The 18,236-nt window shown below is 42.7% G+C and overlaps 1 protein-coding gene across 7 annotated transcripts in view; it reads right to left on the bottom strand.

Moving 5' to 3' along the window:
- The window catches only part of LOC147169549 (calmodulin-regulated spectrin-associated protein 3-like), an 18,220-nt gene extending 1,931 nt beyond the window's left edge, over positions 1–16,289 (bottom strand). The window contains exons 1-19 of one of the 7 annotated variants that reach the window (XM_086082518.1): positions 16,069–16,289; positions 11,774–12,051; positions 11,430–11,570; positions 10,928–11,017; positions 10,720–10,755; positions 8,541–8,588; positions 7,235–7,373; positions 7,008–7,147; positions 6,149–6,242; positions 5,901–5,952; positions 5,764–5,822; positions 5,468–5,498; positions 2,911–5,296; positions 2,713–2,828; positions 2,024–2,316; positions 1,864–1,951; positions 935–1,041; positions 742–860; positions 1–578 (exon numbers count right to left, since the gene is read on the bottom strand). The exon at positions 1–578 is cut by the window's left edge and continues 1,931 nt beyond it. In XM_086082518.1, coding sequence (XP_085938644.1) covers positions 240–578; positions 742–860; positions 935–1,041; positions 1,864–1,951; positions 2,024–2,316; positions 2,713–2,828; positions 2,911–5,296; positions 5,468–5,498; positions 5,764–5,822; positions 5,901–5,952; positions 6,149–6,242; positions 7,008–7,147; positions 7,235–7,373; positions 8,541–8,588; positions 10,720–10,755; positions 10,928–11,017; positions 11,430–11,570; positions 11,774–12,051; positions 16,069–16,228 — 4,716 coding nt within the window. In that variant the 5' untranslated portion in view covers positions 16,229–16,289 and the 3' untranslated portion in view covers positions 1–239. Of the gene's footprint in view, positions 579–741; positions 861–934; positions 1,042–1,863; positions 1,952–2,023; positions 2,317–2,712; positions 2,829–2,910; positions 5,297–5,467; positions 5,499–5,763; positions 5,823–5,900; positions 5,953–6,148; positions 6,243–7,007; positions 7,148–7,234; positions 7,374–8,540; positions 8,589–10,713; positions 10,756–10,927; positions 11,018–11,429; positions 11,571–11,773; positions 12,052–12,912; positions 13,110–16,068 lie in introns of those variants that run through there. The other 6 variants (XM_086082525.1, XM_086082519.1, XM_086082521.1 and 3 more) reach the window with 6 other exon arrangements.
- Positions 16,290–18,236: the final 1,947 nt, after the last annotated feature.

Raw genomic sequence — 18,236 nt, 5'->3', positions numbered from 1 at the left:
TATAAAAGCAATTTATAAGGCTCAGCTGACCTGTTAAAGCTAATGGAAAAAAAAACGGATGGATGTAAGCTAGCTCGGACATCTTGAATTGGTTAAACTGTTAAATCAATAGACCTCTTACTCTGACTCTGAGCGAAATGATGAGCATTTGACACACTCCACAGGTTGAAATTGCACTGCAAAGACCCTCAGGGCCAAATCCTACATATTCCGTTAACAATATGCAAACGAGGTGTGAATCACTTGGAAGCGAGCGCCTTCTTCGTGATGCTCGCCCTCCTGCTGCCTCCTGCTCCTCCCGCCGCCGCCGCCCCTCCGCTGTACCACAAGTGTCCAGGGATGGTAAACGCATCCACGCTCATGCCCATGGTCTTCGAGGGGATGGCGCTGAACTGCTTGCGGTCCGAGCTGTACTTGTACATGGATTCCACCTGGGCCGAGCTTATCGTCTTGGGGCCCACGCCGGTCAAGCGCACAAGCTCCGCCGAATCGGGGTTGGACGTGTAGACGCCGCGGAACTGGCAGCTGGCGTCTCGGAAGAGGATGAGGAAGTGGTTGGCGGGGCTCTTCTCCATCTCCTGTGGTTGGAGGGAGAGCGGGTCAAAATGGCGGACGGTTCACGATTCATGAATTCATTTACCGTGGTCGCCGTTACACACCGAATCCTAACTATATTCGCTGGTGTATCAAATCAATTGTTCCCATTGAAATGAGCTGAAAAGCCATTATTTGGTTTTGTACCTCAACAATCTTGTTCTTTTGGGACTCGTTGACCTTCCCGGCCAAGCAGCAACGAGTCAGAGCGTTGTGGATGATGAACTTATTGGACTTGAAGCTGGGTTCTTTGAAAAGCTTTGGACCTAATCAGGTAAACATAACATCACTTCTTCTTCTTGTTGTCGGAAAAGCCTATGTTCGTGTTCATGCTCCATACCTGTGTATTCTGGGGCAGGCGAGGTTCCATTCGAACCGGTTTCCCACTCTCCATTCTGCTTTGCTAGTTTGCTCGGCGTCATGCATCCAGCAGGTGAATCAGGTCGGCTATTAGGCGCAGATTACGGACACAACCAATTGTTCATAAAACTGATCTGAATATTAACGGCACTCTGAATACAGTTGGGTAAAAAGTAACCCAATTATGGATTTTAAAAAAAATTGACCAATCCACCAAAGTCTGGTCTATTATTTTCTCTCTTTTTTTTTAAACAAACAAACAAAACAAAACAGAAAGTTGGGTCAAATTGAGACAAATAGACAATCTGACCCAACGTTCTGGGATGTTTTATACAAAATGGCCTGATTTTTTTACCTAAAGTTGGGTCTGTATGACTCAAGTAAAGAATCGGACCCAAATTTATGGGTTGTTTTATACAAAATGACCCAATTTTTTAAACAAAGTTGGGTAAAAAATGACCCGAGTTCAAGTTGGGTCAAATTAACCCAAGTAGGCCTTGAGGATATGACTCAACTTTATGTGTTGTTTCATACAAAATGACCCAATTTTCTTACCCAAAGTTGGGTCAAATTGAGACAAATAGAAAATCTGACCCAACGTTCTGTGTTGTTTTACACAAATGTAGGCAAGTTTTGACCCAAATTTGGGTCAAATTAACCCAAGGATTTGATCCAACTTTATAGGTTATTTAATACAAAATGACCCAAACTTTTTACTCAAAGTTAGCTCAAATTGACCCAAGTAGTGGATCGACCCATTTTTGACCCATAGTTGGGTTATTTTTGACCCAACTGTTAATATAGAGCTTCACCCCATTGCGGATGAGTTGACTATTTACAATCGACATGTTTAATGACGTGCATGGAGGAAACACGGCTTTCTGATGTAACTGCAAATGGGATGATCACCTTTGCACTTTCTTATCGCCGTCATTGTTTCCAGGCACATCTGCAGCTGCCAGGTTGAGCGACGAGTGCGATTTGGTCATCTTCGGGGCTGTAGAAACAAAAGCGTTGGTCAACAAGTTCTTTGCAACGGTCTCATTTATCTATGTTATCTTTCCTTTACCGATGGCTTTCTTGGCGGGGCTCAGTGACAGCTGGGTTTCCTCCCTCGTGACGCTGCGAGGCCGTGCCCGCGTCCGCGCCTTCCTGACAGGCGAGCGTCCCTGGTTGGTTGATTTCTGCTGCAGCATCTTGTCCAGGTCGTCCATGATCCGGAGCTGCTGCCGGAGGGCGTACTCGGCTCGCGTGAAATCTCCGCGCCGGGCTGGAGTGGCCGGAGGAGTGGAAGAGGGGGTGGCGTTCCCAACGCGAGGTGTGTTGGAGGGAGAGGAAGCAGTCTTGTCGGAAGATTCCATTCTGAAAGAAAGAGGTGTAAAGTCTAGTTGGGAACTTTCACCAGTTCTTCTATTTTTGCATATTCTCAGTTGAAGTATTTACTGGATGCCAGAAAGATCAAGGACACAGCTGTGGAGCCTTTTATGCTGAATGTGGAAGAAGGTCCAATCTATTCAAAATGGTCTCTACTTTCATGCTATCTTGGCCACCCACCCACACAGCCTCGCCCATGTGAAAATGTGTGACTTGATGGTCTTAAATGGTTTCAAGTGGATAAGTGTGCCAGAGTGTCGATAGATAGGAAGACGACAAGCCAGGACAGGCCACAGCTCAAGTCACCTATCTAATCATTAAGAGGCCTAATCTAACAGGGGGAAACGGTCTTAGTTTTGACATTGCTTATGTAAAGGTCCTCACCTTTTTTCATGTTCTTGCTCCTGTCGCCGCTTCTTCAGCTCCTCAGCTCTCCTTTGCTGCCTCTCTAAAAGGACAGCTTTCCGCTGGGCCATCTCCTCTTCGTTGTCTACAGCCTCCTGCAAATACCGCAACCGCACCATCCATCCTCACTCCAATACTCTTGTTGTTTAAAGAAACAGAATAGACCAGAGCACTCACTTTGAAGAAGAATCCTATCCCTCCTTTGGCTCCAAGCTCATCAGTTTCCGCATCGTCCTTTGCTTGGCCTTCGCTGGATTCCGTTTGTTGGTCTGAAGAGTTCCCAGCTTCTGTGGCCGAATCCAACTGCTCCGCGGCATCGGAAGCGATGACAATGCCTGGTTCCACCGCAGATTCTAGCTGGTCACTCATGGAGTCGGAAGAAAATCCCTGCCCCTCATCCGTTGGTTCGTCACCGCCTCCTTCTGGTCCTCCGAGGGAGGACAGCGACACCTCAATCATACTGCAATTCTTCTCGGCGCCTCCAGCTCCGCCTCTGGCCTGTCCTGTGCTGAATGCAGCAGAAATCGATAAAGTGTCGCTCTCAAAAGAGCATTCGGAGGGAGCTCCGGAGCTGCTGCCACTCGTGGCCCTCGGGTGAGGCGGTATGGGCACTACGGCCCCCTCGACGTCATCCTGCTCGAGCTCCAGGCTAAACTGCGTTGGCGTCTCGCTGGACGCGGTGTCTGAGGTGCTATCATCGGGTTGCAGCGCCGGCTGAGGAACCTCCTGAGGAGTTCGAGGTCCGCCAATGCGGAAGGACAACGTTGTTTGAACTTGACACTTGCTGGGTGACACTCTGCGTAAGTGTGGGAGGCTATCCACGGTGTGAGTTGGGGTCAAAACACGATTGAGAGGGGGAAACTTGAGCTCTGAGGGTCGTGGATGGGGTTGCGTTCTTGGTTGGTGTTTGGGGCTGCGGGGGACAGAAGAGATGTGGATTTTGGTGCGGGGGGCAGGACAGGAGGAGGAGACGATTGTTTTTGGCGAAGTGGCGGCAGAGAGATTGTGGGTCCGTCGGGACGGCGACGATACGGAGGACGTTTTGGGACCGGTCGGAATCATCCAGGCTTTGCTCGTGCCGGGATTCTTGGTAGGGGTTCTTGGAGGCGTCTTTGTGGGTGTGGGAGGAGGAGTTTTGGCAGATGCCTTAGTGTTACTTTTAGGTTTTGACTTCGGGGTGACTTTTTGGGAGCTTCTTGGTCTTTGGTTGCCCAGAAGCTGCTGCTGCTGTTCAGTTAGTTTGTGCATGTCCTTCTGCAGTGACTGCAAAGCGTCACTCAGTTTCTGGACAATTTCATTGTACTCCACAAGGATGACATCGCTGCCTTTCTCTTTCTCCAATACTTTTTCCTTCTCTTGTCCTTTCTTACTGTCAATAGAGAATGTGACCTGCTTCTCCAGCCGCGGAGGGTTCGAGACAGATGCGTTGGCTTTCTCCCTGTCTGCCTCCCTCTCTGTCCTTTCCTTTTCTTCCTCCTTTTTCAGCTGCTCCTCCATGTGAGTGAGTCGCTCCTCCAGAGAGAGATTCTCCTCTCCCCCTCCCTCTCCTTGCTCTCTTTTCATTTTCAGCAAAGCAGTTTTTCCCAGCCTTTGTCGGTGCTTGGCGAAGATGGCCTCAATTCGTCTCTTTTGCGCTTCGATGCTTTTGCGTTTTTCCTCCAGACGAGCTCCCAGATCCCAGGTCTCCGAACTGGGCTCGGGACCCTTGAGACCCGGGCTGTCCTTCTGACTCGGAGTTCCTGCCGGTGTGCAGGGAGTGTGCGGCGTTCCTGGGGTTGTTGGTGTCGGGGTAGTGGCGAAGTCTTCCCCAGAAGCTACGGGATGTCGTCTTCTGTTGTCCCGTCGCTCTGCAAAGCTTGTCATGCGTGGGCTGTTGTTGGCACTGCAGTGTTCCTGATTACTTTTACTGGGTCGCATGTTACCAGGGGCGTTCCTGGGGGTGTCGTCAGACGCTTCCGATGAGTCAACGCTGCCGTCTCGTAAGACGGAGTCATCGTCACGTGACATATCAGTTGCCCGCGATTGCCTCTCCTTCCTCTCACCTCTACCGCCGTTATTACTTGCTTCTCCACCTACCGGCCGGTAAATTACTCCAGAGCGGCAGGGGGCGGAGCTACTGAGCTGAGGATTGTCCTCCAATGGGGAGTGCAGGAAGAAACCAGCAGGGGCGCCGTCGGGACATAACCTCGGTTCTGGTCTTGTTGTCAAAACTCCCTTCACATTTTTCTCCGCAGTCCTTCCCTTGCTTCGATCCTTACCGCCTGGAGCCACATGTAATGCTTCCTCAACAGTGGGCAGCTCTCCCAGAGGCGCCGGGTGCACATAAGGCCCCCAAGAAGATCGCTGCGAAGGTGCCGAAGCTCTGACCAGGTGGCTGAGGTCCTCCGGGGGGCTGTACGGTACGCGGGTCATCCCCGCCAGCGAGGCCGTTGCGGGGATGCCGGCGCCCAGGCTGTCCGTGCTGACAGAGCGAAAGACAGAATCTATTGGGTTGCCCATGACAATATCAACATCACTGTCCAGCCCAAATGGGATGCTGAAAGTCACCGCGGACAGAGGACGACTGCAGGAGGGGGCGGATGATGGTGGTGGGGGTGGTGGTGGGGGTGGGGGAGTGAAGATGTGAGTGCAGTGAGACCACAGAAGCCAAAGTAAGACGGTTTAGAAAATTAAGGCAAAGTATGAAAACAACAGCACATTGACTACAGAAAAACACATCCAACAAGTGTTATACCTGATTTGTTTCTTTGTCCAGCTTTTGTTTTCTGGAAGGACATATAATCATAAGTTAGTTGTGAAAATTGAAGCAAGTATGTAGTTGCTTCACCTTTGCAGCTATTCTGCAAGGACTATCTCCAAGATTCTAGAGTGTGTCTCAAGCTTTCCCACACCAAACTCATGCAAGCATGCCTTTATGGACCTTGTGTTGTGGACTGGGAACAGGAAAGGCAAACCAAAATGTTGGAATTGCCCAACGTATCTAAAGTCTATCGATTTTGAGTTTTGCCCCAATATTTTCGTGTGTCTTACCCGACACTGGCGAAGGGACGGTCACAAAAGGTTGTTTGAAGACGAACAAAGGAGACCCGCTGAAACGGAGGTAAATGAAAGGTTTTGGTGAGACCATAGTTGATAGTATTCTGGACTGAAACAATATTGTTTACTACCTGTTGCTGTTCCCACTGACAGGACTCGTGCAGAACACTAAACCCGAGACGTCTGAAAGACAAGAAAGTAGTACAAGAAGTACAATTTGGTTCAGTTTGGTATGGTGCGATTATGGCTCTCACCATTTAGGCTGTACTGATGCCACGGACTCAAGATATTAATAGTGAGAAGGAGGGATTTATTATAGTGGTGCTATTCAAGCCAGGACCGCCACTTGACTAGATACTGTAGATAGCCCAAAACTCACCTGTGAGGTCACTGGCTTGTATCGGTTTCACAAAATCAGGCCTTTTGATCTCGAACCACTCCAGCAGCTCAGCTACGAAACTCATGATGTTCAGCTAAGGACAAAAGATGGATTATAAATCTGACATTGTGTTAAAAAAAAGAATATATGCAGTAGTAATCATATGTAGCAGCTTCACCGCACGTTCAAAAAACGTCTTGATTTAACATTGGCTGGTATTTAGGAGATTGGCAGCTTTCTCATTGTCAATGCATCCTGGAAACCGACCTTAAATCCTCATACATAGTGGCCTATAGTGAGACTAGATTACACACAGGCGAGCTGTATTTATCACTACCAGTCATTTAAGTCAACACCGGATCATTCAGATGTCGTCGGGGAACTTCTAGAGTCAGTGGCTGCACTGAGAGAAAAGGGGGTGAATCATTTTACACGTCCTACTTTTTAGTTTTGAATTTGTAAAAAAAAAAAAAACAATCTTTAAAATATCATATACATTTTATTCTACTTCACGGTTGTGTCCTACTTTATGTTTGGAGCCTGAAATCTGCCCAAATGTCATAATGTTGAAGGGGGGCTAATACTTTCGCAAGGTGGGTGATGACATGCATTCCCGACAAATATGTTCTACTACAAAAAATAAAATAAAAAATTAATTAATTAAAATTATATGGCCCATGGACCAATATGGGCTGCAGTCCGGTGGTTGGGGACCGCACCACTTCTGTATAATATACCTGTTCATTATTTTTTTATTTATTTTATTTTTATTTCATGACTGGCTATTGGACAAATCATATGGTTTCTCCATATGAATGACAAATGATGTGGAATGCATTTAAAAGGGGGTGGTGCTTACATGCAGAAGAGGCGGAGCATAGAGAAGATCTTCCAGGGGAAGAAGGCAGCAGCTCTGCAAACTGCTGTCACAGAATTCTTTAATTAGCTGCAGGTTGTAAAGACTGTCGGCTACCGACATGGTGTCCTTCAGACATACATCTGGCAGAAAAAGATATGTACAGTAATGGTTGGTTAATGATGAGCCAGGAGGTAAATATCAATATTTGATGACGCATGTGTGTGTACCCTCTAGAGGCAGCACGCCGGGGCAGTAGAAGTGCAGAACAGCAGCTATAGCGCAGCCATTAGACAGATCTTTGACGGCGGTCACCAGAGGGAAGGTGGGAGTCAGCTTGGACTGCACTTTGTCCTTCCTGTACCGGATCTAATGGAAGAGCAGAAAGCAGAGTATACTGAAGATAGGCCATCCTTTTAGGATGTTAGGACATAGAAGAGGTGTGGGTCCTCCTCACGTGTATAAAAAAAAGAAAAGAAAAATAAATCAAGTCAAGCTGTGAAGCCACGGCAAGAAAAAAAGGCAGTGTATGCTAACTGCCACTTTATTAGGTACACCTGCACAATGTCAGTACAACCAATACAAGAGCTGTGTCAACATTTCTTCAAATTTGTACTCAGATTCAGAGCTGTCAATAAAAATAAAAATAAAAAAATTAAACGGCCCGCATAAATAAATAGGATTTAACTGTGATTGATTTCATTTGGGATTTTATTTTTATGATTTTAAAATCAAATGTAACATTATAGTACTCGAATACAGCATTCTTTAAAATATATATTTTTTTCAGGGTATTTTGTCATTTAGGTTAAAATGTCAACAATCAAATCCAAACACTTGAATTGCAATGCCTTACATTTGACTTAAAATGTAAAATTTACAATATGTAATGAACATTATTGGAAATTATAAAATATATATTGTATTTAAATAACTGATATTTAAACATTTTTAAATGTATGTTTAAATTTTAACCTTGTAATTATCATTAATCATTATAATAATAATAATAATAATACTAACAATAATAATAATAACAATAACAATCCGTCTATCCTTCCATTTTCTGCATTGCTTATCCTCACTAATAATAATAATAATAATAATAATATTCAAAGATGTAAGGCAGGGGTCATCAACATGGCGCCTGCGGGCTTTCCTGTGATTTTGCAGGTGTGCCTAATGTTGTGACCAAGATAGCGTGTGTCACTTAAACCAAAATAAGCACACACCAAACACAGGGTGCAGTCTCAAGCTGCCCAAAATAACAACAACAACAACAACAACAACAACAACAACAGGCATCACTGAACATGAAGAAGCTGAAAAAAAAAAAAAAAAGCTTTAGGTGAGGGTTTGTGTCCCGCATGCAGCAGAAGCGCACGCACACACTGACATGTGACTCATTCCAGCAGCCTTGTTGCAGGAGCTCAAAGTTACAGTAGGTGGAGGTCAACTGAGTGGTGGGAGGGGGGGGGGGGGGGGGGCTAGGATGGCTGACGTGGATGACGACAAGAGCGAGCTGTTATACGTTACCACTGGAGGTTTGTTCCCCGACTCCTTCAAACAAAAAGCGATTGCATGCTGGACGGGGGCGTGGCAGAGAGAGGGACACAAGCGTAAAAATGACAAAGGGGCCCTCCTGAAGAAAAAAAAATCATCACGCTGCGACACACTGGCTGGGGAGGGTGGGGGCAAATGGGGAGGAGAGGCGGGGGACAAACAAGATGGATGTGGCTTGACCTCCCTCCTCCCCAACATCACCTTCTCATCAAACTGATGAGCGAGAGTCTTGTCACGAGCATGTACTTTATATTTAATGCAGAGCAGTGATCCAATTGCGGAATTAATATGCCTCATCATTAAAGTGCTGCTTATGGCTCCAAGGAGACGTCCATTTTGCAGTTTGCAAGTTAGCTATTTGGTCGCTCAGTTAGTTACAGTGGAAAAGGAAAAACTACAAGTCAAGTTTTCTTTTGCTGGAACTGGGACCTTCGCCAAGATGGAGGGAATTATGAACAGTTCCAAATACGACGCAAGCAAATAAAAAGTCTTTGCCATCAGAAAAAGCCCACTGAAACATCTGAACTTTATTAAGAGTAATCAGACTGTACTATACTGTAAACTCCCATTTCTTATGAGTTTGAAAGTGAATTCTGAACACAGGGGTGTGCGCACTTTTGCAATCACATGATCTCAGTTATTTAGCTTTTACCACCCCATCTTGAAAATATGATTTAATGGAATTGTTCAATTACTGGTGGAAAAAAGATTTGAAATCATTTATCTTGGTCTCATTTTTGTATTTGAACAACGGTGTTTTAAGTTAAGTTTTAAGATCCACTGTAGTTCTTAAAGCACTCGTTCAAGTAAAAATTGTGAGTTACTTTTGGAAGCCAGCTAGTTTGCAACTTACTTTACTTAAATATTACTATGAACTATTTAGTTATATAGTCAGTTCATTTGATTTGAAGGTTGTTTAATTAAAAAGTAACTTTCATTAGTTAGAATTGCAAATTAGTTTAGTTATATTTGCAAGTAGATGTCATTAGTTAGTAGCCACGATGAATTTTAACCGACAGACTAGTGTTCTCTTGTCTTTCAGACTAGGCACAGATATTCATTTTGAAAAGCGGGGGATGGAATTTCCTACTTTATGTACAGTTTAAGTTAAGTTAGTGAGTGTTTTAGATTTGTAGGTAACTTTGAGTTAGATTTGCAGCAGCTAACTTTTAGTTTGTTAGATTTGACTTTTAAAATATGCAAGCAATGTTAGTTAGTTAGTAGATTTGCAGGTATATTTCATTAGTTAGATTTTCCAGCCAGATAGATAGATAGATAGATAGATAGATAGATAGATAGATAGATAGATAGATAGATAGATAGATAGATAGATAGATAGATAGATAGATAGATAGACAGACAGATAGATATTCCAGCAAATTAGTTAGTTATTTAGTTAGTTAGTTTTGCAGGTATATTTCATTAGTTAGATTTTCCAGAAAGTTAGTTAGTTAGTTAGTTTCAAATGTATATTTTATTAGTTAGTTAGTTAGTTAGTTGGTTAGTTAGTTAGATTTGCAGGTATATTTCATTAGTTAGATTTTCCAACAAGTTAGTTAGTTAGTTATTTAGTTAGTTAGTTAGTTTTGCAGGTATATTTCATTAGTTAGATTTTCCAGAAAGTTAGTTAGTTAGTTTCAAATGTATATTTCATTAGTTAGTTAGTTAGATAGTTAGATTTGAAGGCATATTTCATTAGTTAGATTTTCCAGCAAGATAGATATATAGATAGATATTCCAGCAAATGTGTTAGTTATTTAGTTAGTCAGTTAGATTTGAAGGTATATCTCATGAGTTCGATTTTCCAGCAAGATAGATAGATAGATAGATAGATAGATAGATATTCCAACAAATGTGTTAGTTAGTTGGCCCGTTAGTTAGTTAGTTAGTTAGTTGGTTAGTTAGTTAGTACAATTACAAAGACCATTAAGTTCCTGGAACTCAACATGCAGTTGTGACAACACGAGGGACAAATGAACACACTCTCGTTGGTCCACTGATATGAATGGCAGCTAATAGAAGGACACACACATTCACACACATTTATAAATATCTTAATGTGGCATTTCCAGCAGGCACAGCGGCATCAGCCTCGGCGAGTGCACGCACACACACACGTGAAGAGGAGATGAGCAAGAGAACGCACACTTACGGGGACGAGCTTCCAGTACCAACGGGTGGGCGGGCCCTGTTGGAGAGCAAGGTGCCACAACAAAGATGAGCCCGAGGAGGGGGGATGGGTTACCGAGAGGCACAGTGAGGATGACGATGATGATGATGATGATGATGTTGTTAGAAGCTGCACTGACACACCTCCATGATAGCAGTCACGCATTGGTGTGTGTGTGTGTGTAGTGTACCGTTTCCTGGGAGGGCTGAGGGTCCGCGCTCTGCTGCGACTGCTTGGGCGTCTCTTCTTCCTCTGTGCTTTCTCTGAGCTTTTGGTTCAACTGTAAAGACAATGCAGCGGCGTGTTTGCAAGTTGATAAATCATAACACATCTCAGATATTTGTGGTGAATGATAATTTTGTGCTAAGCTTCTCACAAATAAAGTTCAATCAACTGAAACTACAATTCATCAGTTCCAAGAAACGCTTTCCAACAGCATTGAAAGCACAGAAGCCCTTTTCACACTGCACTAAAAAGGATTTACAACAAAGATACATTCTGCTTCTCGTATAATCCAACGACAAAAGTCTCTGTTTTCAAATATGGCACTTCCAAATATGGGCACCTGGCAACCGGAGCGCCCTTCCTCGTTCCGTGCTGCCACGCGACACTTCCACTTTCGCACTGAGCAAGTGCAGTGTGAAAAGGGCTTTATAGTTTACATTTGTGGCTAAGAACCATTGCTGACTCACCGAGTTGACCCAGAAGAGCAGCGCGTTCTCCCAGGGCGCCCCGACGCCCATGTGCGCTGCCTCGGCCGCCATTTTGACTCTGTCCACAATCTCCCTGGCGGCCAGCGACATCAGCGAGTCTATCAGGGCCAGGTGGGCTTTCTGCATCCATCACGTGGCGAAACACAAGAAAATATGGCATTGGCAAGGAGTTCATACATAAGTTATTAATTGACCAAATAATTGACCATTTAATTGATTATAAAAAATAATTGTTAGTTGAAGCCCTTAAGGACAAACACTTAATTTAAAAAAAATTGTAAATTAAAAAAAGATTGTGCCAATAAATTGACCAGAAGTCCTACCATCTTGATGGGGTTGCAGCTGAGGTCGTCCTCTGTGACGTCCACATCCTGGACCTGTGGGGCCACGCCCTTTTTGGTGAGGAAGTGCAGAAGGGCGCAGTTGCCGGAGGGCGAGTCCTGCGAGGCCGAGGCGGGCGTCCCGTGGGCCTGGAGAAGCAAGGCCTGAGCCCGGCAATAGATCTCCGGGGAAAGGAGCAGCTTGGACATGGCCGGCTTGAGGTGCTCTTGGTCATACTGGTCCTTGTAGAGAGGCTCGCGTAACTCCACTGGAACATTGTCTGCGGACGCACATAACCTTTTTTATTTTTTATTTTTTATTTTTTATTTTTTATTTTTTATTTTTTATTTTTTATTTTTTATTTATTTTTATTTATTTTTTTAATTATTATTATTATTATTATTATTATTATTATTTATTTATTTTTTATTTACTTTGTCCCAATTGATAAAGGTACTCGATTTTTGTTCTTCATGTGCAATTTTTTAAAATGACTTCTTCTTCTCTAAAGGAGATGAACAGCTACAAGTGCTACGATCGTGATGCCTACCATCTAGTGGCGATTGGTGTTATTACAACTTCCAACTAATTAAATGTAGCAAGGGAAGTGTTTTTATGGTACGCATCCCTGACCAAAATAATACCCTTTGTAGGCAAACGTGTACCCTGAAGTACATATTTGTCTAAAAACGAGTACAAATAATAATAGTCCCAATATGTACACTATTTAAGGGGTATAAGAGGTGTACCCTTGTACCCAGTGACAAGCCATTGGACCCTTGAAGGTACACATTTAGCACTGTTGTTTCTGACGTGTACATGTAAGACACAACCATTGCTAAATGAGCCTGAAGACGGTATAAAAAAAAAAAGCTAAAACCACCCAAAAGCACTGAGCTGACCAATCACTGGTGCTGGTTATGTCGAATGAAAGATGGCTGCATGTACCGCGACTGATATAATAACCACAAGAAAGAAAGTTTTCCCTCAGTGAATGTTTCGTAATAAACCTGCCAGACGATAACCTTGTCTTCTGCATGAGCAGCTTAGCCGAGTTGGTGGAACCAAAGTGAGAGTCGGGTCACGCAATTCGAAGACGACGGCAAAGACGAGGCGAGAGGGACGGCGCCGAAATACTGACCCACATTTGCCGTCGCAGAAGGATGCTGGAGCTGGAGTCTCCCATTCCTCCCTCCCTGGCTGTCTATAAACATCCATGACACTGTAGATGCTCTACTTCCTTTCTTATATAAGTCCTGCTCCCCATCAATCATCAGAAACGAGCGCGACCACTACAGCGGGTTCGGGGTTAAGTCTCCTCACAGGAAATGGTAACGTCGTCAGTCGTCACCATGGAAACGGCGGAGAAGTCATTGTGCCCCTGCGGTGCGGACAGAGAGGCAAAGAGACTGCAGAGTAGCAGAGCGAGCGCCCGCTAACCCGGTTAGCATAATGCTGAGCTCATCTTGTTGAGGCACAATCGGGCCAACTAAACATCCATCTCTGCACCACGTTAGCTTTGGCTGTTTCTCATGTGGTTAATGGAGGAAATATTACAAACATGGAAGCACTAGTTAAACTATATTGACACACTACCTAAAAAAAAACAACACCTTTGCTATAATTTGGGGGTCAGGACCAACCATTTTCATAGTTTCTGGTTGGTATTTGTGGTCGCAGGTGTTAGCAAGTACTAGTAACCGTTATGCTAACTCACAAGCAGCACATTTTTTGCACTCGAGGACCCGTGCAGATTTATGAAGACCGTGTCACTTTATTGGCCAGACATTTCTCCGCTCCACAAAGATAATCCATTTGAGCAGATTATATTTTGGCAGCAACGAGAGCAGACCTCCAAAAATACGTGATTAGCGATAGCGCTGTTGTGTAGTAAAGTCGACTCATCGAGAAGATGACTAGTTCAGTCACCGTAGTGCGGTAAGTAGTGAGCGGGAAATTATCATCAGTAACTGAATAAACATCAATAATGACATCCAAAGATGTCAATTATAAAGTCAACTGTTTTTTTCTGTAGGCGTAAAAAGCAGGATTACAGTGAATGACATTCAACAATATCAGCAAAAACTAGACTGTGTTGAAATACTTCCTGTTTTATAAGTGTGATGCCATGTCATGGACAATAATGGTATTACAAGTTAGGCCAAAATTCAGTTTTTAACTGCACAAGAAATATATATATTTGGAATGCGTGACGCCATGACAATTTTAACTGATAGAATTATTCATTTTTGTGTACTTCAACACAAATTATGTCATGAAGAAAGACTGAATGACTGACTGTACAGCCAAAAGCAAGGAAGAGATTTTCTTCATCAAGACACTTTTTGAAGTCATTCTTTGGCCACGTCTGATTGAATAAGCCTCAGGTCAGTCAGTATGTGTGTGTGTGTGTGTGTGTGTGTGGGATCCCATGAGTGCTCTCTTTTCCTCACAGCATCTATTAAAATTCAGCCAGGCGCCCAGTAGGCAATTTCCACATGAAGCCTCCCACTCTTTTGTGGCACAAACATGACAAAGTCATATTAAGGCCAACATGGCTGCCGTTACTTGACTGCATGGTATACATTTGTTGACACGCAACCCTAACATTAGCATTTCAATATCAAACAACATACTCGGTCGCTCTAAAGCGAATTTATACTTTCACTAGGCCTATACAGTATAATCGTATGTAGCCCACAACTGTAGAAAATTCTCAGGTGTTAGTTAGCATATAGCGGCATGGTACGCGAGAATATCACGAGTGGGCTCCCTCTAGTGGTATATGAAAGAATTACTGAATTAAATGTTCAAACTGATAATGTTATGCTTAATGCTTATACTTTTTTTCCTTTTTTTTATTTTTTTTTTTACAGTAGAGATAGATAGATGTTTATTTCAAAGCTGATACCGATTATTAGTAGCGAAGGAGGCTGATAACCAATATTTGGAGCTGATATTCATTCTTAGTAACAAATATTGGCGTGAAAAAAATAAAATACACATTCCAGTTCTTAACTTGAATTTATTTAAATTTTCACATTTGAAAAATGTTGAATTTTTAAAATGTATCTTTAATTAGAAAATAGACATATTTGTTTTAAAATTCTAACAGAAATTTCCGGGAGTTCCCAGGCTCCTCAGTCTTTAAAAACTTCAATGAAAACTTGAGTAAATAGCTCCGTATGAATTTCTACAGTAAATAAAATTTTCCCAAACTTTGAAATATCTGAATATAATTTCATATAACCACAACAGGTGCAGAGCGTTCCCAGGGTCAGCAGCATAACTAATAAAGTAAACTGAAAATCTAGCTCCCCGAGGGTAACACAGTTTTAAATACATATTTTATTGCCCATCAAAAAAAAAAATTAAATGCCGAATATCAGCACCGATAATCAGTCTAGTGTACAGCATATAAGTGAAGTTCAATTTCATCTGACTTTAAGGTGCAGTACATTTTTTATTCGTGAATAGTGTGGCCCCATTAGAAGTTGAGTGTGTTTTTGTTGTTGTTTTTTTAATGGACGTGAAAAACAATATGCTGTAATGCGATATTTGCGGGAGAAAGTGAAAATACGCATAATCCACCAATATGCGTTTTTCACAGAAAGCGTGTTAAAAAGAAGAGGAAGTAGAAGAAAAAAGAAAAAGAAGTGGAAGAAGAAGTAGAAGAAGGAATGTGGTATGATTCTTCACTTTGTTGTATTGTATACTGTACAAGCTAAAATACATATCATATAATAATAAAAACAATATAATTATTGTCCTTGGGGAGCAATTCTATTGATTAGTCGGGGACACAGTGATCGTGGGATGACGTCATCCACCCTAGCACCGCAAAAGACCAATAAAGTGAGGCATCGCGTCTGCAACGTTGCACTTTTTTTCGAGGGGAGGGGCTGGGGGGGCTTCTTTTGTTCCTCCACAACAATAAGGTAACACTACAGCGTCAGCGAGTCACACTGACACCAATATTCTGCAGCGTGCTGACCCACTTCCACGCCGCACATCAATTTGCACGTCTGCCGCAGCTAAGCTGGACTCTTTTGTTGCGCCGAGATGCTGCATCCACGCCACCCGCGCGTGACGACACCACCTCTGATGACACACGTTATAGCGATCATTTAATCGCGTGAATGGCAATGATGGACAACAGAAAGGCGGAGCACACAGACGCGCGCGCAAACGCACACGCGCGAAAAGGCCTCTCCCAAGTCCGGGCGGGTTATCCTCGGAGAACGCCCCACCCAAGCACACGCATGTAGTGATGGAGGCCCCTCCCGTGGGCGCTTACCTGCACATCCGTAAGATTTGCACAGCAGCCAACGCACGCTGGCGCGGATCTTGGCGCGGCCGAAGTCGCACCGGTCCAGAGGGGGGATCTCCGGTACCGAGAAGGGCTTCCTCGTCGACGTCGTCGTCGTCGTGGCCTCGCCGGGTCCGGAGTCCACCATGGCCGCGCTGAGGCGCACGGAACACCGGCAGGAAGAAGACGACGAGGAGGAGGAGGAGGAGGAGGAGGAGGAGGAGGAGGAGGAGGAGGAGGAAGAGGGAGGATGGATGATGGAGGAGGAGGAGGCAGAGAGGGAGGACCTAGCGATGGAAGCAGGCAGAAGAGTGAATCATCACGGCCAATCAATGTTTCCTCATAGAAACATGAAAAACAGTTGCTGGTCAACACCATTTAAACCTTAAAATAAATAAATTGCAGATCCACTACAAAGTAGAGTAGCTTTATAATGTGTCTTAAAAATACAACAAAATACAAAATTGTCAAAAAGTTCAAACACACACACACACAAACAACACAATTAATGGAATTCATCTTTAAATAATTGAATGTATATATATATAATAATAATAATAATAATAATAATAATAACAATGTACTTGACCAAAATAGCATACAAATAAATACACTTGATAGTGTGTGCATTTAAAAATAAAGTTCATTAATTTAAAAAAAACTAACCAAAAAAAACCCCCGTTGAAACCTGAAAAAAAAAACAACGAATAAAATTGAAGAACCAGAAAATAAAATATGTAAAATTTAAATGCATATAAAATAAAAGTCAAATGTATCAATTTGTTGGCCACACTACAACATCCCTTCAATATTAAAAAAACAATAAAACAAGAGGACGAAGAGACTCTGTTTATCGTTGCATGTGTTCAGGTAGTCATTCCTATTCAGCAGTTCCCATTGCTGCCACACGGAGGGGCACTTGAGCAAAGCAAAACATGACCCTTGAGGCAATGACACCAGTCAAAAAAAACCTGACATTTAATCATTTATACCACCAAATAATGAATGGTGTATGCCTGTTTCCCCCCCTTTTTGCAGCAATATAAACGCAAGTGCAACGTTATTATTCAGCGTTAATGATTTGAGGTGGAACCTGGAAAGAAGCTTCAAGGGGAGTTGTCAGCCAATAAGAATGTAACACAACCCGTTTAGCCTTATTTCACTTCTTCTTTTTTGTTTGTAACTCCTTGCCAAAAGGAGCAATTTAAAGCGTCTCATAACATACATGTTAAAGTCACACTGGATTTAAGTCACTAAACATTAGACGTCTTATGGACGTGCAGATCACATCTTGGACGCGTAAGAGGACATCTCGTACTTCGACCATGTTCAAGGTAAAACAACGACGACAAAAAAAACCACACACATTTGTGACAGCAGTATCAGCTTGAGTCGACGGAACATTATATTCTTTCTTTTTTATGTATGAATGCAGTGTACTTTTGGAAAATATTTAAAATCATCTTATAGGTACGCCCAACGATATAAAATACAAGAGGTGCATCAAAAATGACCAAAAAAAAATGCTCATTGTCAGAGAAGTGACCATTTAACCTTGTTTTTTTTTTTTAGATATTTTCATTTGTTTGTTTTTAAGTTTGACCTATGAAAGATTGTGCAATATAGATTACCATGCGCTGTCATTTTTATAGTTAGCCTATGACGTTTCAGGGGAAAAAAAAAATCCACCTGTTGCTCATCCTTAATTCATCAATATTACTAAATACAATTTAGCAACCATATTACATAATCGCTGCTGTGTGAAAAACACTTATGTCCATGTTTGTTTGTTTTTTAAGGTTTTTGGGATGTCTGCATTTAGTTTCATCCCAAAAACATAAAAAAAAAAAAAAAGAAAGAAAATAAAATGGACATAAATGTTTTTCACATAGCAGCGACGATATATCATAATTATGAAAAACTGATGCACTAGAGAAAAAATGAGCGCAGATCAGTGTAATAAAATTAGTCTAGAAAAGTTTATTTGCATCTCTGATTAAATGAAATAAAAAAAAGGAGTTGTGGCCATCATTTGTCACCACAGCAAAATCGATTGTTAATTCAACAACTACAGAGTTAAATTTAACACTTCAAAAGTGTCTGTGTTTGTCCACACTAAATATAATTAAAACAACACTTTTGAAAGTGTTACATTT

The sequence above is a fragment of the Leptonotus elevatus genome, chromosome 8 (genome assembly GCF_054856555.1).
Source record: "Leptonotus elevatus isolate MCC_2025b chromosome 8, RoL_Lele_1.0, whole genome shotgun sequence".
In the NCBI taxonomy this organism is placed as follows: Eukaryota; Metazoa; Chordata; class Actinopteri; order Syngnathiformes; family Syngnathidae; genus Leptonotus; species Leptonotus elevatus.
This window is presented reverse-complemented; position numbering and strand designations above follow the sequence as displayed.